We start from the raw sequence: 24,199 nt of genomic DNA, 5'->3' as shown, positions 1-24,199 counted from the left end.
AGTTTGATCCAGGGTGGTATCATCTCTGCCACTGCATGGTCTGCTACTGAAAGGTTGTTGCGGAACGAAAAGATGCCGGGATTCTTGGCCTCCGGAGGAGAAGAATTCAATCCAGGGCCAGAGACGAGGCTTGATCGCTCAGAGCTTTTGTGTAATAAAGTTTTATTAAAGTATAAAGGAGATAGAGAAAGCTTCTGACATAGGCATCAGAAGGGGGCAGAAAGAGTACACCCCTGTTAGTCATCAGCTGGATAGTCACTAGCAGTCTGTTAATGAAAGAAAGCAATGTCTTAAAACTCAGAATGGCACCAGGCCCCTCACCCATAAGATGCATTTTGGCATAATCTTGGCACCAGATGATTCATCCCAGGCCATAAAATGATTGACTTGAATCTTATAGAAGGGCAGATTACCATACAAATAGTTTTGTTTACATAGATTAGGGGAACAATATCTGAGTATAACATACTGGTTTGTCAAATAGGTTCTGAGCCATTAGGCAGAACCGACTTGAAGACAGAGTCTGGGGTAAATGCATAGTACATTAACATAGCTCAAGACAAACATTCCCATAAGAAAAATGCATTGGTTAATTCAACGTTTGAGAATAGTTAACTTCAGGTGAAACCAGGTGTCAGTATGGCAACACAGTATTTTAAGAGAAGCCTCCTTTTAAATTTGTATAGAGAAGGAAAAAAATATCGCTAGTTTGTTTCCTCCTCCCGCTTAAGAGAGAGAAAAATGTCTGACACTTGCAGCCTATTTCCTCCATTTGGAGACCCCTGGCCTTCCTGCCTGTTACCCTCTCACTACCTTCAGACTAATCCATACCATACCTGAGTTGTGTTGAAAAGGCAGAATATGTAGCTGAAGATGACCCTGATGTCATCATTATCAGTTAGCATTAAGTATGCCAGAATCCAGGTAATTCCAAAGACGACTGCAACAGATAATGTGCTAAGAATCTTCTTTAGGGATGAAACCTTCTTTGTGCTAAATAAGAGAAAGCAAGACAGAAAATAGGGTTCAATTCAGGTTCTTATTTTTTCAATATCATTGTTAACCTCTTATTTAAAATACATGTTCAGCTCCACATATACACTGTTCATTAAAGAACATTATGCTTCAGGTAGAAAAACCTGTCACCCTGGATAAAATATATGCATATGAAAAGAAAGAGAGAGAAAGATAGCAAGGAAGGAAGAAAAGAAGACAAACAGTGATATCTGTTTAAAAGCTCAAGCATAAACACTTCCTTAAATGCAGGCAAATTTCACAAAGAATCAACTTTTCCTTGGAATGAAATTTGATTTTAGTGATTATTACTACTGGATTAGCAATTCCTTTTTCAGGGATCTGGGACCTTTGCATGCTATAGGTTGATAAGCCTTTAAAGTGTAGACTTTCCTGTTAGGCTGTCATTCCTGGTATCTGAGCAGGGCCTTCTGACTTACTTTGATCAGTGGGACATCAGCATTTGTTCCACAACCAGAGGCTTGAAAGCATTCTGCTCATCAGAGCACACCTTTTCTTACTGCTCTATGAAACCCTGAAAGTACTATGTTAAGAAACCTCGACTGGTTTAACGGACAGTGAGACCACATGGAGCAGAGATAAGCTTCCCTAACTAAGTAGTTCCCACTCAATACCAATCAACTACCAACATCAGAATGAAAGTGACTCATCCTAGATTACCTACCAGCATTTAAACTGTCCAAGACCAAAACAACCACCTGACCCACACTCAAACATATGACAAATAATCACTATTTGTCAGTCTAAACTGTTAAATTTGGGGGTAATTTGTATATAGCAAAACTTAACTGATACATAGAAGATAATTTGTTAAAAATTAAATTGTAACCCACTCTTCATTGTAATAAGTCAATTTAAGAACCATGGCCTGTCAGTCAAAATTTTGAAATGAATTTGTTTGATGGCTATGGCCTAAATGATACTCCTCTGTATAAAGGAAATTTAAGAATTCACAGTTAGGCTAACAAGACTTAACCAACGTTTTCTTCACTGCTAAAAAACAGCTTTGAATGAGTATAAGTGATAGTCTTTTCCCCACAGTTCCCCTCAATATAGGCTATCATCCATATAAGAAATATGATAATTACTCTTGACTGGTAAAGTACACATTTAAGACTACATTCATACTAATTATGATTGTTTTTCATCCACCTGTTCATATAAAATAGATCTATTTAGTGACCAACAAAGTTCACAGATATATTTACAGTAAGTTTACTTGAATTAAGCAGTCTTATAGAATTAAGCCTGAATTTATAGCTTCATTAGCACTGTGTTCTAACCAGTTCATGCTGTAGGATATGGAAGTGGGAGAACTGTATATGTTTAATAGTTTCTCTTCTTTGTCTCTCCAACCAAAGCTCTTTCTGTATGTCAGTGATGACAATGAAAATGCTTATTGAGGTCATAAAGGTTACAGAGAGGAATAATTAGTTCCTGGGAAGTAATAAACCAGAGAGTGCACACCCTATCTGCAGGGAATGTGGGCCCAATCTTGCCAGGTGTTCTAATTTTTTTCAAGAGAAAATATAATTTTTAAGTGAAATCTCTCAATTTTTATGTTTGCAACTAATTTTCAAAAATTTAAAGTCATTATGTGATTCAGGCAACACATGTTAAAATATAACCTACAGTTACTAGTTTGTGAAATGAAAATACAGTCACTGGCATCTCCTTACAACCCTCTCATATTTTTAATTATTCAAATCTGATTTGATGAATATTTGGGACTGGGAGATAAAAGTTTTTCCTTGATGCCTGTGAGTTTAGTTTTGTTAGGCTTATATAGCTCAAAAGTAACTTAAGTAATGCAGTAGACCCATATTATTGTATCGATGTTGGAAGATGAGATGCTTCATTTTCTGAGACAAAGTGTAAGAAAAAAAAATCTGTCCTGGAAACCACATATTCTTGCATTTTCCTGGAGTCTGAAAACTCTTCCAGGAGCAGTGAATGTATTACTGCACTGTATTATGTACTATATGAACCATGCCTGCCAACTTCTCATTCACTGGGAATCTTACCTTGTCAGATTCTGATTATTCTTCCACAGTACTTTGACTACAATGATAATAAATATAACAATGTTGCTGATGAGGATAAGGGTCACAGGTACAATGAATGACCACAACAACGGACTTGCTATCAAACCGCTGCTTCCTTGAGTTGCCAGCCAGCAGCTGTGGAGAGAAAAGAAATGATTTCAGCAAACTAAAAAAGGTATACAAACTCTTCTCTATGCTGTTCACACTACTGACACTCACTCGACTGAAAGACCTGCTAAAAGTCAATATCCCTTTGCGTTATACATATTGGAGATGATTTTCAAGAATTCAACTGACTAGAAAAATGAAATGCATTGATTCTGCCAAATTTCTCTGTGAGACTGTATGGTCTAGCGGAAAGAAAGTGGACTTCTGAGTCAGGCAGTCCTAAATCTAAATGTCCCTCTCTGTCACTTACAAGGTGTTTGATGTTAGGTAAATTACTATTTTATTTTATATTTGAATATGTAACACACTCAGATGGCTCAAAATTTTAAAGATATAAATTATCATAGAGAGACAAGACCCTTCCTACAACTATCCCTGGTCACCTAGTTTTTATCTCTGGTGGTATTCACTGTTTCTTGTGTATTCTTCTAGAGTTAGGTTATGCATACACTGGCAAAGGTATACATTTTCCTGATTCTGAAGCAAATGATAACATATGATACTTCTTACTTTACTTAAAAACATATCTTGGAGATTACAATGGAGTATTACTCAGCCATTAAAAAGAATACATTTGAATCAGTTCTGATGAGATGGATGAAACTGGAGCCGATTATACAGAGTGAAGTAAGCCAGAAAGAAAAACACTAATACAGAATACTAACACATATATATGGAATTTAGAAAGATGGCAATGATTACCCTGTATGCAAGACAACAAAAAAGACACAGATGTGTATAACGGACTTTTGGACTCAGAGGGAGAGGGAGAGGGTGGGATGATTTGGGAGAATGGCATTCAAACATGTATACTATCATGTAAGAATCAAATCGCCAGTCTATGTCCGACGCAGGACACAGCATGCTTGGGGCTGGTGCACGGGGATGACCCAGAGAGATGTTATGGGGAGGGAGGTGGGAGGGGGGTTCATGTTTGGGAACACATGTACACCCGTGGTGGATTCATGTCAATGTATGGCAAAACCAATACAGTACTGTAAAGTAAAATAAAGTATAAAAAAATATATCTTGGAGATTATTCCATATTAGAATATAAAGATTATCCTCATGAGTTTTCACAGTTGCATATTAGTCCATTATGTCATTATACCATAAATTATTTAAACTCTCATTAATAGACATTTTTTAAAGTTTAATGATTAAAATTATTTGATTAGATCTTTAAACTTACTGCATCTATCTATCTATCTATCTGTCTATATACTGCTACTGCTAAGTCACTTCACTCGTGTCCAACTCTGTGTGACCCCACAGACGGCAGCCCACCAGACTCCCCCGTCCCTGGGATTCTTGAGGCAAGAACACTGGAGTGGGTTTCCATTTCCTTCTCCAGTGCATGAAAGTGAAAAGTGAAAGTGAAGTTGCTCAGTCATGTCCGACCCTCAGCGACCCCATGGACTGCAGCCCACCAGGCTCCTCCGTCCATGGGATTTTCCAGGCAAGAGTGCTGGAGTGGGGTGCCGTTGCCTTCTCCGATCGATCTATCTATCTATCTATCTATCTATCTATCTATCTATCTATATTTATTTATTTATTTATTTTTGACTGTGCTGACTGTGCTGGGTCTTGGTTGCTGGGGGTGGGTTTTCTCTAGTTACAGAGAGCAGAGGCTGCTCTCCAGTTGCAATATGTGGCCTTCTCATTGTGGTGAATTCTCCTGTTGCAGAGCATGTACTCCAGGCACTCAGGCTTTAGCAGTTGTAGCACATGGGCTCAGCAGTTGCTGCTCCCGGGCTCTGGAGCACAGGCTGTACAGTTGTGGTGCATAGGCTTAGTTGCTCTGCAGTATGTGGGATTTTCCAGACAAGGGATTGAATCCAGGTCTCCTGCATTGGGAGGCAGATTCTTTACCACTGAGTCACCAGGGAAGCCCTCATTGCATCTGTTTTTGTCCTTTTGTCATTGTTGGTGGCAGTTTTGGTGGCATATTTTTCCTAATTTATGAAATTCAGTAATCATCTCCTGGCACTGTTATAAGAATAAATTCATTCATTTAATAAGTATTTATAGAGTACGTGTTATGTGCCACATTGTTCTAGATACCAAGATATAAACAGTGAATGAAATACCAAAATTCCTTTCTTTAGTGAAGTTATTCTGGTACAGGAAAAATAAAGAAAACTAATGCATTAATAAAATACATACCATATATCAGATGTTAACAAGTGCTGAGGAGGAAAATAAAACAGGGAGTGAGGGTAGTTACTACCATGTATATGTGTATCTGTGTGTATTGCATAGGGGAATTGGGAAGGCAGAGTTTCATTTTAAATAGAGTAATCAGGAAAACCCTTATGGAAAAAAATATTTGAGTAAAAATCTGAAGTAGATGAAGAGGAAGGGTGTTCTCAGCAAAGGGAACAGCCAGTACAAAGGCTCTGAGCTGAGAGCTTAAGGGACAGCTAAGAGGCCAGTGTGGCTAGAATAGAGTATGTAAGTAGATGGGATTAGTAAAAAGACGCAAATTATGTCTGGGCTTTATAGGTGACTGAATGTACTCTTGGCAAGAAAGAGAAACTTGACATGATCTGTTTTTAGTTTTTAAAGTTTTATTTTAGGTGCACACATAACAGTAGAGGACATCCAAAAGGAGGAAGTCGGCTAAGAGTTTACTGCAACAGTCTGGTGGCCTAGACCCAGGAAGAGGAGATGCTGAGAAGTAGTCTGATTCCAGATATGTTTAAAAGTAAAGCAAAAGGATTTATCGATAGGCTAGATGGGAGATATAGGAGAGTTACAAGTGACTCCAAAGTTTTCTACTTGAGTACCTGGAAGATGGAGTTACCACCAACTGAGCAGGGGAAGACGATGGATGGGAAGAGCAAGTTTGGGAGGGAAAACCAGGAGATGCACCATCCACTTGTCCCAGTCATGGGAAAGTGTCAGGAAGACAATGGGGTATTAATGAAATAATGTGAGAAGCCCTGGCACGTATTTGGCAATCAATTAATTTATGTTTTCTGCAGGTAAAACACCATTATTATACATGCTAAAGTATTTCTAAGTTGTTTTGCACTGGAACGTTGCTACAATTTAAATTATTAGAAATTATTTGGTTTTTGGTTTACTTTCATTTTATTAATTTTTACTGAAGTAAGTTTATTATTTTTTATTCTTTTTTGGGGGGTATAGCTGCTTTACAATGCTTGTTGGTTTCTGCTGAACAATGAAGTGAATCAGCTATATGTTTATATCTTCCCTTCCTTCTTGGACCTCCCTCTCACTCCCCATCCCACCCATCTAGGTCAGAAATCATATTTCTAAGAATGACTTAAAAGGAAATTGTGATGATATTCAGATCTCTGTTATGAATTTTGAAAGTGAAAAGCAGTGCTTACAATCCATTAGTAGATAGATTCAGTCTAGCCTTAAGTAAAATGGTGAAAAAGAGCAAAATTTATCTTCAGGGTTTTTGGCTTTCCTGTCCTTTCATCTGTAACCAAAGGACAAGCCCCCACCCCCTGCCATCCCCAACCTCACAATCCCCTACACAGAAGAAATAGGAGGGCACTTGCCTAAGAATTTAATAAAATCCTACTGAGAAGTACTTTAAAATCTCAAGATACTTCTTTGGTGACTAAGCAAGTGGCCATCAAAGTTTCAAATTTAAAAGATGGACAGATTTCTGACCCAGGCAGCCTAGAGAAACACAGTTTAAAAGAGAAAGATAGGATAAAGAAAATGATCATCCAGCTATATTGGATAAAGACAGACTTGAGAGTTACGAAACAAGACAAAGATTTCTTTTTATCTGTTTGAGTCTTGAGTTGTTTAAACTTTAGATAACACATTTCTAAGAATTACTATTTGGACTTTTGTCACGTGTGCTGCTGCTAAGTCACTTCAGTCGTGTCCGACTCTATGCGACCCCATAGACGGCTGCCCACCAGGCTCCCCCATGCCTGGGATTCTCCAGGCAAGAACACTGGAGTGGGTTGCCATAAAAGTGAAAAGGGAAAGGGAAGTCGCTCAGTCGTGTCTGACTCTTCAAAACCCCATGGACTGCAGCCTACCAGGCTCCTCCGTCCGTGGGATTTTCCAGGCAAGAGTACTGGAGTGGGGTGCCGTCGCCTTCTCCATTTGTCGTGTGTGTATATGCATACAAATGTCTATAAGGTCCGCAGTTACCTCACACAGATTGGGAGACCTGGACGGGGAACAGGCTTGGACGCCTGTGGCCGTGAAGAGGTGTGCCTGAGGAAGAGGCACCTCCTCCCCTCCCCCATCTTCTGTGTTACTTGGAGAGATAGTCATTATAGATTTGTTCTCATGAGCCTCTCTTTAGTTATTCTGAACCTAATAATTCAGATTTTGAGACTGCTGAGAAGACATGGATTCTACATGGAGACTGATCCTTGTAGGAATGGAATTTATAGAATTAAGATTCAAGAGTCACAAGCTCAAAGTTGAATCTGATCAACAGCTATGAACCTGAGGTCTGAAGAGTATTATAGGTGAATCTCAGATGAAGCATTTAACTCCTTGGTGATTTTGTCATGAAACATGGGAAAAGATAGCTGTAGCAGATAGAGCATAGCTTCCAGAAAATTCTCCCTCAAGCATTATAATTTCCCAATGGTTACTATAAATAACACTTCAGGAAAGTCTGAAAGAGCCTATATGGTAGGACAGAGATCTGGGAGACAGAGCATTAAACAGAAGTGTGGCCTGTCCTGCAATCACCCCTTAGTTGGGTCCTGGCAGAAGTAGCAGTACATCAAGGGAACTGGGGTAGGGATTTCAGACATGACTGGTAGAGCTGGTAGCCATGTTTGGGGGACAGGGAGTATGGTATATTGAGAAGCAATTTCTGGGAGCATAACTCAAGAAAACCCAAAAAAGTCCTTCCTCTTTCTAAATATATCCTGAAAAAATGTGAACTTTGATGCATGTGTACAGGGTGGAAAGGGAGAATAAGGGTCCAAGACGAAGCTGATATTCATGTTACACATCCTTTCCTTTCTTCCCAACTCTTATTTTCAGTTGCCAGTGTCTTGCCTAACATCTAATACTGTACTCAGCAAAGAATCTGCTCTCAGTTCTTTACACCTCAGTGTGAATAAATTTAAGACAGAGGGCCTCTTTCTGTTGAAGACGTCTATAGGCATGGGTCTAACCCTGTGGCTCAGTTAGGGTAGGAAATTAATAATAATGCAATTGGAGGTGAATTACCTCTCCCATGAGATATTTGCATCTTACTCTTGATCTTCAATTGTGGAATTAAAATTTTAAAACCCATCAGAAGATATTTATTCTCAATTAAACAGAAAAAAATAGTGCCTGGAGCATGTGGCTGCTAAAGTCAAGCCAGGCAGTTAGCTCCCTATTTTACACTTGGTCATACCCAGCCCTAGAAATAGGTGAGCGCCCTGACACCACAGCCTTCCCTTGTGTATACTTGGACATTTCCAAGAGTTCTGTTCTGATCTAAGTTGGTCTGAGAATTGAAGCAGAATCCAAGGATAAGAATGGTTGCATTTATAAAATAAGAAGGGAAAATAAAAAGCAGTTACCATTTGGCAGCAGAAATACACATAGAGCTTTCATCTCAATTTCCTCATACAAATACCATCTCCTCAAGCAAATACCATGCATTCAGTTACTCCCATTGTTTTTTCCCCCAAACTTTAAACTTTTTATGTTGTATTGGAGTATAGCCAATTAACAGTGTTGTGGTAGTTTCAGGTGAATAGCAAAGGGACTCAGCCATACATACACGTGTATCCATTCTCCCCCAAACTCCCCTCCCATCCAGCCTGACACATAACATTGAGCAGAGTTCCATGTGCAATACAATAGGTCCCTGTTGGTTACATGTTTTAAATATAGCAATGTATACATGCAGGTACTCCCATTATTGACAGTCAATTATTCACGCTGGAATCACAGAGAGAATTTATGTGTGATAAATCATCATGAAATACTCATTATAATCATATCAACACAGAATTGGTTCATAAGCATGGAGAGTGCTCAAGTTATAAAATGTTTTCACACTAGTTTGATCCCTCACAGGAACCCCAGAGCAGGTATTACTATTATTGTTATTCCCATTTTTTAGATAAGAAACTAAGATAAGGGGTTACTAAGGATCACATTTCTTGTTTCCTATGATTTTCAGAGGTAATGAAAGAGGACAAATTTAATATTAAAAAGTTCACATTTATAAATTTAGAAGGAAGGTAATTACTTGCTTTGTAAATGGAGTTATCACAGGAAGTTTTCATATCATCACATTTAAAATATAATGTGCTCTTTGAGAATTTGAAACACACAGTTATAATATGACAATTATAAAGTGAGATGCATATTACAAGTACCTTTGGACTCGATGTCATTGAATAGTTACTCTCAAAAAAAAAAAAAAAACAAGCATTTAAAAAATAAAACTTACATTTCCTCTTGCCGGTAGTCTAACTCCCACTGTGAATTATTTCCATTCTGAGAACAAATAATTCCCACTGTCACAGCTACCACTATAGCCGGGACTCCTATGTGATAAAGAGAATTGCAGAATAAATAATTGACCCAAACCTGGGATTAATTATAAAAGACTATGAATGAATTATACATCTGACCTGTTTCAGGATATATTGTTCTTTCTACTATAGACAATGTACTAAGTGCTCTACAGATGCAGGTCAACAGTGGACATAGTTTTTCAGTATTTTATTTTCCCTGTCAGTGTTGGCTATGCATAACCATTCTATACCATTTCCAATCTTTTTGTAACTGTTAACACAATGTCCACTCTTAAGTGGCTCAATTTCTCTTTCATTTGAATAAACTTAAATTTAGATAACACTAAAACGACTCTCCTTTGTAGGAATCCATTAAAATTTTCAAATTATTTTTCTTAAAAGAGTCCCTCTGACTGCCTTGAAATATTTTTTTTTAAGTAGCTAGAAGGTTGATTACATGTGGTCTAAATCTCAAGTCTAATTAACAGAGATGTTAAAGGAAATAAATATTTTGAAGTTAGCTCATGATGTGTTACCCCACTCCAGTACTCTTGCCTGGAAAAATCCCATGGACGGAGGAGCCTGATAGGCTGCACTCCATGGGGTTGCGAAGAGTTGGACACGACTAAGCAACTTCACTTTGACTTTTCACTTTCATGCATTGGAGAAGGAAATGGCAACCCACTCCAGTGTTCTTGCCTGGAGAATCCCAGGCATGGGGGAGGCTGGTGGGCTGCCACCTATGGGGTCGCACAGAGTCGGACACGACTGACATGACTTAGCAGCAGGAGCAGCAGCATGATGTGTTTAGGATACCTGCCTTGATCATATCTTTCCTCTTCACAGAAGACACTCCTTCACTAGACAGAAGGCACTCTTAGTGATTGCTGGATGTTCCATCTCCCCTATCTTAAGGCCTTGTACAACTAGGTCTTCAATGGGTGTTTGTTTAAATTAAATGATTTCAACAAAATTAAATTTCTGAGAAAGTGGAGAAGCAAACACTTACCCCATCCAATTAAAGAGTTGAAAAGGATGAAATGCCGAGGAAGAGGCTTCATGGTCCTAATTAGAAGGAAACAGAGCTGGGCAGCACTGAGTCCCATCCAGACAAAGGTCGCTAACCCAAAATAGTGCAGTAAGATAGCAATTGCAGTGCACTTGGGATTCGAGATGACAACAGTGTCTTGTCTGAGCATTACATTCTCACTCAAGTCATTATTATTGATGTCACTGTTACTTGTCTTTATGTTCTTATTGGAGTTTTCAATTCCAAACATGAAGAAGAGGTTGAAGATCAACATTGATGCACACAGACTAACCAACACCCAGGTTACTGAGGTTTTTCTGACTTTCCTGAAAATAAAAAATATAATTAAATAAACAAAACAGCTACAAAAAAGAAACTCTAGTGAAATTGTGAGGTAACAAAAGGATTATTACCCATGTAAACCTAGCTCATAACCCAGTTGGGCCAGCTGGTAGACAGACCTTCCCAACTACATCAGAGAAACAATCTCTCCTTATCTGATTCCCACAAAGAAGTGAGTTCAAGAAAACAGGTTGATACCTCCTTTCTTGAAACTGTGTTCTAATCAAAGGTGATAGCTGTTCTCCAGAAATGCCCTTTTGTGAATTCTATTTCCACAGATTTCCAGGCCCTGTGTATCCCCCTCCAAGTGACCTGATACAACTAAAGGAATGCAGCAGATGGCCTGGCAGCCAGGACCAAATATTCATCAGACAAAGTGGTGCTTAGTCCACAATATGTTTATATTTCTATGGCCCACAACAAGGTCTTCTAATGTAAAACAGAGCTTCTAATGTATGCAGCTCAGGAAGCAACAGTTAGAACTGGACATGGAACAACAGACTGGTTCCAAATAGGGAAAGGAGGACATCAAGGCTGTATATTGTCACCCTGCTTATTTAATTTATATGCAGAGTACATCATGATAAATGCTGGGCTGGGAGGAAGCACAAGCTGGAATCAAGATTGCTGGGAGAAATATCAATAACCTCAGATATGCAGATGACACCACCCTTATGACAGAAAGTAAAGAGGAACTAAAAAGCCTCTTGATGAAAGTAAAAGAGGAGAGTGAAAAAGTTGGCTTAAACCACAACATTCAGAAAACTAAGATCATGGCATCTGGTCCCATCACTTCACGGCAGATAGATGGGGAAACAGTGGAAACAGTGTCAGACTTTATTTTGGGGGGCTCCCAAATCACTGCAGATGGTGATTGCAGCCAAGAAATTAAAAGACACTTACTCCTTGGAAGAAAAGTTATGACCAACCTAGACAGCATATTAAAAAGCAGAGACATTACTTTGCCAACAAAGGTCCGTCTAGTCAAGGCTATGGTTTCTCCAGTAGTCATGTATGGATGTGAGAGTTGGACAATAAAGAAAGCTGAATCCCGAAGAATTGATGCTTTTGGACTGTGGTGTTGGAGAAGACTTTTGAAAGTCCCTTGGCCTGCAAGGAGATCCAACCAGTCCATCCTAAAGGAGATCAGTCCTGGGTGTTCATTGGAAGGACTGATGTTGAAGCTGAAACTCCAATACTTGGGCCACCTGATGTGAAGAGCTGACTCATTGGAAAAGACCCTGATGCTGGGAAAGATTGAGGGCAGGAGGAGAAGGGGATGACAGAGGATGAGATGGTGGATGGCATCACCGACTTGATGGACATGGGTTTGGGTGATCTCCGGGAGTTGGTGATGGACAGGGAGGCCTGGCGTGCTGTGGTTCATGGGGTCTTAAAGAGTTGGACACGACTGAGCGACTGAACTGAACTGAGCTGAATGTAAAAGAGGGCTTCCCTGGTGGCTCAGACAGTAAAGAATCAGTCTGCAATGCAGAAGACCTGGGTTCGATCCCTGGGTTGGGAAGATCTCCTGGAGGAGAGTGTGGCAACCTACTCCACTATCCTTGCCTGGAGTATCCCCATGGACAGAGGAGCCTGATGGGCTGCAGTACATGGGGTTGTAAAGAGTCGGACATGACTGAGCAACTAAACACAATGTAAAACATGCCTGAGGACTGTTCCTTCATCTGAAGATATAATTTGAGGGTATACAACCAAGTACTCTTTAAAACTCATGACGTATCCTAGTTCTTTGTATATTATGGTATGAAAGTGAAAGTGTTAGTCGCTCTGTTGTGTCCAACTCTTTGTGACCCCAGGGACTATAGCGAGCCAGGCTCCTCTGTCCATGGAATTCTCCAGGCAAGAATACTGGTGTGGGTTGACATTCCCTTCTCTAAGGAATCTTCCCAACCCAGGGATCAAACCCATGTCTCCTGCACTAGAGGCAGATTCTTTACCATCTGAGCCACCAGGGGAGCTTACAGTCCTGTATTTTAAAAAGTTATGAAATTTCCACTCACTATCATCCAGACCTTTCTGTGTTTTTCAGACTACAAGGCCTCTTGAAATAACTATTTCCCCTATTAATGTGCGTAACGGTCCCATCACTTCATGGGAAATAGATGGGGAAACAGTGGAAACAGTGTCAGACTTTGTTTTGGGGGGCTCCAAAATCACTGCAGATGGTGACTGCAGCCATGAAATTAAAAGACGCTTACTCCTTGGAAGAAAAGTTATGACCAACCTAGATAGCATATTCAAAAGCAGAGACATTACTTTGCTGACTAAGGTCCGTCTAGTCAAGGCTATGGTTTTTCCAGTAGTCATGTATGGATGTGAGAGTTGGACTGTGAAGAGGGCTGAGTGCCAAAGAATTGATGCTTTTGAACTGTGTTGTTGGAGAAGACTCTTGAGAGTCCCTTGGAGTGCAAGGAGATCCAACCAGTCCATTCTGAAGGAGATCAGCCCTGGGATTTCTTTGGAAGGAATGATGCTAAAGCTGAAATTCCAGTACTTTGGCCACCTCATGCGAAGAGTCTGATGATGGGAGGGACTGGGGGCAGGAGAAGAAGGGGACGACCGAGGATGAGATGGCTGGATGGCCATCACTGACTCAATGGACGTGAGTCTGAGTGAACTCCGGGAATTGGTGATGAACAGGGAGGCCTGGCGTGCTGCGATTCATGGGGTCGCAAAGAGTCGGACACAACTGAGCGACTGAACTGAACTGAACTGAACTGAACATTAATGTGCTTAAAGTTCTAACACCTTCAAGTACTCCTCTATTTCTAATGTCTCAGAATCTGATGAACAAATCTGTTTGCCAATTATATTAATATACGCTTTATGATTTTACAACATTGATGACAATTGGAGTGAGATCGTAGGCAAACATAATAACTATGCAGCTACCACAACTTATTCCGATGGGATCAAATAAATGTTCTAGTGTCTTTTCAAATGAAAGCACAGACAGAAGAGCTTTCACTTTATGTGACAGACTTGTAATTACATGGCATGTAATTTTCCTTCAAGGCACTTACCACAATTTATAATTATATATTTATTTCTGTATGTATGTGTGTAATGTCTGTCTTCTCCCAAGAATGTAGATTCCCAGGGAGATGAGCTGTCTTGTTCATAGTTTATATTTACCTCCTCACTTGTTGCTTAGAGCCTCACACTGTAGGCCAAAGGCGACTAAAGAGACACAATAACTAAATAAATTGAGGGGGTTGGAAAACAGCTAAAATGGACATTTCTAGAACAACGGGAGCAATGTGAATAGGGATATTAACATGATAGCATTATATTAGTGTTAAATTCTTGAGTTAAATTTTCTGAGGATAATAGTATTATGTAGGAGTGCCCTTGTTCTTAGGAGATACATACATGCTTGAAGAATTTAGAGATGATGGTCATGATGTTTACAACTTACTTTCAAGATTTCAGGAAAAAACAGAAAAAGAGAGACAACAAAATATTAATAACTGGTGAATCCAAGTGAAGGGTATATGGGTATTCAGTATTCTCTTTCAACTTTTCTGTAGACTTCTAATTTTTTATAAATCGAACTTCAGGGGAAAAAATGTTGAAGTAGCAATACCTTTAGAACAAAAGACCCCTGACTCTACACATCTGAGAAAACGGTGAAGAAATTTATCCGGGAGAAATAATTCTGAAAAAAAGAAGCATTGTGAGACATCTTGAGTTTGAGAAGAAACCAGGTGGGAATGCACAATCGACCCATTTATTCCACAGATATCCCTCCACCATGGGCCAGGTACTGTGCTCAGCCCTGGGATGGACTTATAAAAACAAGACAAGAGAAAACAGCAACAACAAAAGCAAAGGAGGCCACATCAATTTTCATGCTTAACAGGAAAACAGTAGACCAATAAGCTAATAAATGAACATGCTTACATTTACAGATTGTTACAAACGTAGCATGTGACAAAAAATAAGAGCTATGCAAAATTGGATCTTGAGTGAGGAGGTCAAAGTAGAAAGAAATATGTGTTTAGGATTATTTTTAAAATTAGTTTAAAAAAAACTATGTATTTAAAAATCTTTTAAAACGTTTTACCATTTGAAATATTAGTATAGTTTAAAATTTACTTTTATCCTTAAAAACTTGCTGATTAGCAATGTTTCTTTCTTTCGCAAATGCAAATTGGTAGTTACGCTTCTATTCAATACTAAGGAACTATGGCATTAATGAGTTAGTGTTGTTATTTAGTCGTATCTGACTCTTTTGGGACCCCATCAACTGGAGCCCACCAGACTCCTCTGTCCATGAAATTTTCCAGGCAAGAATATTTGAGTGGGTTCCCATTTCCTTCTCCAGGGGATCTGCCTTACCCAGGGATCAAATCTACGTCTCCTGCTTGACAGGCGGATTCCATACCACTGAGCCACCAGGGAACCCCATTAACGAGCTACAGGACCACATTAATTTTATATGATAAACATGGCATGTAGTTTTCCTCCAAGTCACTTAACATATTTTGCAGTTCTATATTTATTTATGAATATTTCTTAGCCTCTCCAGGGCTGAGTATCCTATAAAATGAGCATGATGAACTAAATCTCACTTCCTTTCTAGTTCCAAGAGGCTGTATTCTAACGGAAATATGCTGAGAGGAAATAATATCAAGGTAACCATTTCTCTCATGAGATGAGCCTGCTTCGCTTCTTACCTGGTCCCGATCTGAAATATAATTGTGAGAGCCAGACCAGCAATGGACAGTGCACATCCAAATGTGGAAAATACATCTAGTGATTCAGGATATTTATATTCCTTTTTGAAACTCTGGAAAATAAGTTAAGACTCATTATTTTAAAATAGCTTCTCTGAAATATCTATGAAAGTCAACATCACAAAGAGTTACATTGGTTAAAACAGTCAAATATATTGGTCAAAATATCCAGATATGTCTTTTTATATAAAGATATGTTTTAAAAGGAAATAAATCAACCCCTTCATCTCTAAGCAGTATTCATGAAATAGCGGCTTGAGAACAGTTCTCTAATTCAGGGAGGGAAGACATAAACGCTATTACTCAATGTCTAAAATCAAAGTTGTTTGTGTTATCTAAGTTGGCTAGAGTTGTTTTTATTAACTTGTTACATCATTTGTATGCACAACTGTAATCCAAGGGGAAACCTGCATATCTAAGCTCATGTACTAAAAATAAAGTTGCAGAAATACTTTTCTGGATATGAAAAGAAATTCATTTTTGCTTTTGGAAAGGGGGACCTAACCTTTGTGAAATATACCTATATCTACCCCAGTATTTTAGTATATAGTCTCAGAAAAGTATGTTCCATATGAGTATGTACTCTTAGACATGTGGAGAGGTAATGATGGTGGTCACTGGGTGAATAGAGACATATGTATAGAATTATTTTTGCCTGCCTGTACTTTTTAATTTTTCAAATTATTATTAGAAAAGCTGTATATACTTATTTATAAAACATGAAAGTTAAATATAGAGATATAATTTTAAAACACACAAGTTCCTCTTTACTGCTATTACCCCACATCAAACCCTACCATCTCTTCTCCAGAGGTGATATTTTTATTTTGGCTCTGCCAGGTGGCTTGTGGTGTCTTAGTTCCCCAACCAAGGATCAAACCTGTGCCCTCTGCAGTGGAAAAGCACAGTCTAACAACTGGACCACCAGGGAATTCCCCAGAGGTGACCTTTATTTTAACGTGTTTACAAATATTACCTATGTCTCTTGCATAAATATACAGGGTTTTGTTAACATAATCAGATTATTTTCAAATTGTTATTTCACTGTTTAGATATCATAAACATTTTCCCATATCAGTATATTTCTGCTTAGTAAGTAGACTTTCACTCTATATGCATTGAGTATGTATTGCCTTAAGTAGGAAAAAAATAAAAATAAACTTCATTTAAAAAATATCATAAGGGCTTTCCTGGTGGCTCAGTGGTAAAGAATCTGCTTACCAATGCAAGGGCCACAGGTTCAATCCCTGATCTGGGAAGATCCCACATGCCGTGGAGCAACTAGGCCCATCCACCAACTATTGAACCCAAGTACCACAACTACTGAAACCCTCACACCCTAGAGCCGGTGTTCCTCAACAAGAGAAGCCACCGCAATGAGAAGCCTGTGTACCGCAACCAGAGAAAAGGCCATGCAGCAACAAAGACCCAGCATAGCTAAAAATAAATAAATGTAAACAAAATTATGTTTAAAAAATTATAAGACAAAAATGTCACATTACTTCCTGTGTGTAGTATACTAAGTAGATGACAAAGAATCATAGAATATCTAGATCTTTAGATCTTAGAAATCATCTATTCACTCAGAGTTTATCTGCTCTTAAACTTTACATATTAATACAATTCTAATCACCTTTTTAAAAATTTTGCAACTCAAAAGTAATGATAAATATTAATATGTGGGCATTGAGGCAGATTCAGATATTAGAAAGAACAGTTGAAAGTTTGACCTCAAAACAGGAGAAAAAAAGCTATGAAAGTACAACCTGTATCATTTAATATGTAAAGCAATCTGACTTTTACACAGCTATTCAGTAATGCTAATGATCTTAAGATATCAAAAACATTAAAACTGTATCTTTATTATTTTCTGACTGAGAAAGCAGATCTCCCTATAATGCAAGTTATAAAATAATCAAAATCAATTTTAAATATTTGGTAATTAAAATAAGAAAATGATAATTACTTCAAAAATATTTTAAAAGCAAGATTCTATCATTTGATATTCTATGCTATATCAGTATGTTCTGATCCCCATTGGCTTCCTGAACATGAATGTTTCTTAGCTAACAGAAAATTAAAACATCCACTTCTTTGGAAGATTTGTAGTGTTAAGAGCCCCTTAATAAAGGGAAGACAGTCTACATCCCTCCCCATTCCACTGCAGTATAAAAACATTCCATCTAGCATAAAAAATAAATATTTTTCCTTTTGCCAGAATAATCGTTTTCTGGAAATGCAATAAACGAAGCTCCTCGTCCTAAAAAGGTCAGTTCAAGAACTCTCAAGAGGTATATAAACACCTGGATGCCAGAGCTGTTACCAGTTACTCATACAGGGTAGCATTAGAGTGAAAAGAACACATAGAGGAACTATGGGACAAGTTGAATTAGAAAGCTCTTCCTCTTATACCTTCTGGCATACATTTAGTAACTTAGATGCTATAATGGAAAAAGCTCTGAGTAACTTATTCAAACTCACCCACAGCTATGTATATGCTGAGCCATCTTTAGCACTCAGCTATACAGCCTTACCTCTGGCTGTAGCAACTTCATGCTTCAGACATGCAAGTTAGTTGAATGGAGTCTGTCAGCTCCTCTTTTGCACACGGGCTCCCTTCTCATTATTAAATACACAGTACTGAATTCATCTATCTTGAGACTATTTTGCAAAAAGCTCTATTTTAATTGCCTCTACCAGCACTTTTTTTTTCATTCTCTAACTTCATTCCTTGTTTTCCCATTTAATCAAAGTTGAGTTGAGTATTTATGTAAACTAATCCCCAAATTATTTCCAATCAGCACATAACATAATTGTGCATAAGTAAAACTCTTGTCCAGAAAGAGATTACCATGTAAACCCTTACCATCAATACAGCAAAGTTAGTAGTATGGTTGCAGTGGCAGCGTAGAAATCCATTAATGGGCTTCTCTTTGTGACAGCCATATGTGTCCCAATCCTTCATGGAAAAATTCCAATAGACACAGGCATAGGAATGAAGATGGAATTCTGTTTGGTTGTACTGTGAATTAATAAGACAATGGCAACTGATTTTTCAAAATGCTTAATTGTGTGGAAAAAATCAAATAGGCTAAGATAAGCTTGAAGTGAAAGTTTTAGTCACTCAGTCATGTCTGACTTTTTATGACCCAATGGACTGTAGAGCCCACTAGACTCCTCTGTCCGTGGGATTTCCCAGGCAAGAACAATGGAGTGGGTTGCCATTCCCTTCTCCTGGGGATCTTCCCGAGCCAGGGATTGAACTCAGGTCTCCTGCATTGCAAGCAGATTCTTTACCATCTGAGCTACCCATATGAGAAATCAATTGTATGATTATGTATGATATGTACTGATACAAAGCATAGCATCTTTATTACAGATTAAGGAGAAGAAAGAGGATATAAAATTCAAAGTAGTTAATTTTACACTTAGCTAGTGTGATAAAAATATGGATGGGGAAGAAGTTAAAGTCAGTCTTGTCATACAAACTTTCAAAGAGGAATTCTGTGGATTTTTTTTTTTTTTTTTTGCCCAAACTGTCCCTGATTTTGTAATTAAGAGTGGGCTGAATTATTTCTGTTAATGGGAAAACTCACCCTTGGACTAAAGACCATTTCAACAGAAGCGCTCTGATTTTCCACGTTTTCATCTGTTTTGCTTGAGACAATTTTTTGACTAAAGTCTGATTTAGTTATAAAAGTTTTTGATTGGAAAAGCTTGTTGTTTTGATACACTACAAAGCCACATGCCTTGACATTAGCTGTGAGGGGGGAAAAAGACACTAAAATCAATAAGGGAACCCTAGGGTAAGTAAGAAAGTCCCATGCCATCACTGAACTGCATGACTGCTTAACACTCAAGTGAAATACAGAAAATAATGGTCTGTTGGCTGCCTTTATTTAACTGCAGCATCTAATTAACACATATAACATATGATTGGCCATTCTACCCACATTAATTTTTTCCCTAAGATTCCTTATGTTCTAAATGGAAACCATAATTTCTGCCTAATCCACCTAAAAAAAATACCAAAAGGATCTCATGTATAAAGTAAACCTTGCTTTCTATGCAGTGAGACAGTGAACACAATTAGCTCAAGACCATGTTGCTTCCCCCACTGACAGTCGAATAAGAAACAGCAGAGAGTGATCATCAGCACAGCAGTGCCTAGAGGACTGCTCTGGGAGGTCTGGCTCCTATTCAGAGGGACTGAGCAGAGACCAGTTTATTAAATCACAGCCAGCAGCTCAAGTTGTGCATATCAGGGATTCTTTCAACAGAGTAAATACTTTCCATCAGCTCTTGAACTAGTGGTTTCTGTTATTTCAAGACAGCCACAGGCTTTTGCCCAAGGCTGGAAGATGACTGGGACATATCCCTTCAGGACACTGGAAAAACTGGTCAGCTGTTCCTCAGAGAGCCTACAAGAGCCTGGCTGCAACAGGGGGTTCTGCAGCAGGGCTGCTGGCCGTGGCAACGGTCAAACAGAACCACCTTTGAAATGCCTCCTGACACTTCATAGAACTCTTGGCCATATTTAAAACAACAGAAGCAACAACAATGAATATACATTTTAGCTGAATAAGTTCCCTAAACTCTGATATCTTTACAAGTGAAAAGCTTGCATGTATTTGTGTGTGTATGCGTCTCTGTGTATATATACACACACACATATATATTATATACATAATAAATACAAAGAAAACTAAAATGGTGGTGGTGGGGCCAGCATAATCAGTCTTGTGCTTTGAGAGATAGGTAGGTAAGGCCCTGACAGTCCCCAACACATCCTCCACAGCCCCCACTTTGCTCTGTCCTCTTCTGGGAAATAAAGACTGGCTTCTGAAGAATTTTCACATCATACTGAGTCCACCAAATTGTTCCTTCTTTGTCACACTAAGTGACAAAGTTAACCGTAAAAATGTAGTATGGCTGCTTTTCAATCTTATTTTTATAAAAGAATGACTGCTTGATGTAAAATCCAAATCCATACAAATATATACATTTAAAAAATGAAATTCCCTACTCACCCCTTTCCTCATTCCTACAGTATTCCGGTTGTTTATTAGAAAATCATCTTTTCATCTAGATAGTTAGATTCACTAGAACAAATTATACTTACCATTATGATTTTAAGAGAATCTCCATATTTCAAGATATAATCCTCCTTGATGTTTATTTATATTTTCTCTCTCTTTTCTTGATCAAATTTATCAGAAACTTGTGTATATTTCATTAGCCTTCATGGAATCAATATTTTATTTTGTTGATCCATCTAGCATTTGTTAATTGTGTCCCATTTTTATTAATTTATGCCATTTTATTAATTCTTTTTTCTAGATTTGCTATTTTACTTTTTAAGCCTCTTTAGGTGAATGATTATTTTTTAACAATTTCTCATATTATCTAATAGATTTATTAAGGGAAATACACTTTCCTTTAATTACATCTTTCTCCACATTCCATAGGGTTTCATCTAAGGAGTTCTCATTGCTATTAATTTTCAAGGGATCTGTAATCTGTCCTTTAATTTCCTTTCTAACAATGGTATTTTAAAATTCTTAACTGGATAAAATTTTGGCTATTCTTAATGGTACATTTATAGTTTCATTGAATTGTGGTCAGGAACTATGTCCTGTATAGCTTTATTTTTTAATTAATTAATTTTTAATTGAAGGATAATTGCTTTACAATATTGTGTTGGTTTCTGCCATACATCAACATGAATCAGCTCTAGGTAAAATGTATCAGCTTTTCTATTTTGCCTAATAGTTTTTGAAGCACTCCTTAGATATTTGAAAATATTTTTTATTATCTAATTTCTGTCTATAAAACTATACAAATGTATATAAAGGCTAAGTTTATTAGCTATTTTTTGTCTACTTGATCTTCAGTTTCTGGAGTAACTTTATATTTCTCCCTGTAACACAAGGTTGTTGATGTGATCCTGTATTTCCAATAATTTTTGCTTATACACATCAATCTTGAAGTCTTTTTTAAAAACTTAATATAAAAACGTTCTTTTCAGTCCAATCCGAGTCTTTGACTCTAGACAGTGTTACTTCCACCAGTTTGACTCTAATGATAGTTTATATGAAATCAAAAATTAGATCTACCTTTCACCAAATACAAACACAAATTCCAGGTTCATTAAAGATATAAATGTAAACATAAACACTAAAAATATTCAGAAGACAATATAGAAGACTATAATTGTGACTTTAGTAGAGCAATGAATTTAAATACCAGTTATAGAAAAAAAGATTGATGCACTGGAGAGCATTATAAAGTAAAATTTGAGTATGACAAATGACATGAAAAACCAAGTAAAAGCTACAGACTGGAGGGAAGATATTTGCAATTTATATAACCAATAAAGAATTAGTTAGCCAATTAGAATTATATAACCAATGAGAATTATGAATTTAGTTTCTCTAAATATGTACTTTTTGGTACTGGATTTTTTATTTGGGGAGAAAATGAAAGTAAATGTGTGCATTCAGTCTGCTTTATTGTAGTCAATTGTCAATTTTAGACTTTGTTTTTTTTAATTTTTATTTTTATTTTTATTTTTTTCTATTTTTTTTCAATTTTAGACTTTGAATATCACAGGCACGACAAGCTAGACACAAGAATTTCTAAAAGGTTATATGCACGATGATAAGGATCACATGATGAGCATCATACTAGGAGATAACTGAAAATTAGTACTGCTATATGATGACTGTGTCAATTACATAAAATATCCCAAGGACAAGTCAATAGGATGAATTTAAGCCTGTGAGTACCATTCCACTAGTAAACATGGGCAAAGTTTATGACTGAGTACTTTTTAAGTGTATTTTTAAGTATAACACTGAGCCATTTGGCTACATTTTTGGTGGAAAACAGATTGTGTTCATAAGCCAGAGCATTTCAATTCTATCACCCTCTCAAGTGTTTTTGAAAAGAAAGGGGGAAAAAATCATCTCTGTGGCCTAGAATAATAGACTTGAGATTACCAAAATTTGTCAGAGCTCAAACATACTGACACGCAAATTATTCAGTATGTAACTTAAGTAAACATAATTTTTTGCTCAATGGATTTTAAGCTATTAATTCCATGAATTTGAGTACATTTTTCAAGGAACATAATTTGAGACCTACTTTTCGAGGTGTTGAGCAAGATCTGAAGTTCAGCCTGTTCATTGAGATTCAGTTTCTCTGCACCTACTTTTACAACTGTGGAACCAGGAGTCAGAGCATTGCTAGTTCCTATGAGAAGGAAAAAAGCAGAATTTTATAAAAGTCTACATTTTCATGAATAGAGCATATATTGGTAGCAGAATATTCTCTGCTATTACAAGAACTTAAAACAAACAGCTCACCTTTCAGTACAGTGAAGAGAACACCTGTAGACCCCTCCTCGCCTCCTGAAGAGACATTAACTGACCGTATTGCTATATTGGGTTCTACCAGCAGCTGGTCGCCCAAAGACAAGGAATAAGTCTCCATTTGCCCAATAAGCCTGCATAGAAAAAATGTTAACAACACACTATTATTGAGATTTGTTATAAAATCAGTTGTGTGTGTCCCACATTCCAGTGTAAAGGAATGCCCACAGAAGTCAAGCAATCACAATACTGGCACAATCCTGTAACAATGTCAATTTTTTTTTAATCAGAGTCTTACTTTGTTACATGTACTTTCTTCTTTTTTTAACTGATTCATGTTGATGTATGGCAGAAACCAACAAAATATTGCAAAGCAACTATCCTTCAATTCAAAATAAATTAAAAAATAAAGTTATACAGGACATAGTTCCTGACCATGATGCAATGAAACTACAAATGTACCATTAAGAATAGCCAAAATTTTTCTGGTAAACTTTCCCCACTGTAGGGTACCTTGGACTTAGATGCCAGAAAGCTGGAATTCAAGAAGGACAGATTTCCCAATAGAAACAGTTGTTGTTACGTTGGTCTTCTCATAAAAGGATGGCCCTGCCATGCCCTCCCATTGACCAGTCACGTGATTCTGTTTCTCCAGTGTTGAGACTCAATATTCACTTATTTAATTCTCTCCTCACCCAAAGCCCACGGATTTCAAACCATTTAAGTGTTGACTTTTGAGGTGACAGTTCATAGGGAATTATGGAAGAGCAGAAACTGAGCTCATTGCCTCAGCTATTAACTAAGCATTGCAGCTTTTCACAATGTTTGTTTCTACTCTGGATAAGTTTGAAGACAGAGTAGATGGACAATGGGAGGGAGTGGGGGAATCTGTTAATTTGGTGTTCTCCAAAGATAAATTGGCTTAGACAGTAAAGAATCTGCCTGCAATGTGGGAGACCTG

General features: G+C 37.7%; 1 protein-coding gene across 1 annotated transcript in view; it reads right to left on the bottom strand.

The window, feature by feature from the left end:
• The window catches only part of ADGRG7 (adhesion G protein-coupled receptor G7), a 66,138-nt gene that overhangs the window by 5,515 nt on the left and 36,424 nt on the right, over positions 1–24,199 (bottom strand). The window contains exons 7-15 of the mRNA XM_068985843.1: positions 23,233–23,372; positions 23,012–23,119; positions 19,462–19,625; positions 18,732–18,887; positions 15,806–15,918; positions 10,740–11,086; positions 9,664–9,760; positions 3,060–3,215; positions 837–993 (exon numbers count right to left, since the gene is read on the bottom strand). Coding sequence (XP_068841944.1) covers positions 837–993; positions 3,060–3,215; positions 9,664–9,760; positions 10,740–11,086; positions 15,806–15,918; positions 18,732–18,887; positions 19,462–19,625; positions 23,012–23,119; positions 23,233–23,372 — 1,438 coding nt within the window. The remainder of the gene's footprint in view (positions 1–836; positions 994–3,059; positions 3,216–9,663; positions 9,761–10,739; positions 11,087–15,805; positions 15,919–18,731; positions 18,888–19,461; positions 19,626–23,011; positions 23,120–23,232; positions 23,373–24,199) is intronic.

The sequence above is a fragment of the Capricornis sumatraensis genome, chromosome 1 (genome assembly GCF_032405125.1).
Source record: "Capricornis sumatraensis isolate serow.1 chromosome 1, serow.2, whole genome shotgun sequence".
Taxonomy (NCBI): Eukaryota; Metazoa; Chordata; class Mammalia; order Artiodactyla; family Bovidae; genus Capricornis; species Capricornis sumatraensis.
This window is presented reverse-complemented; position numbering and strand designations above follow the sequence as displayed.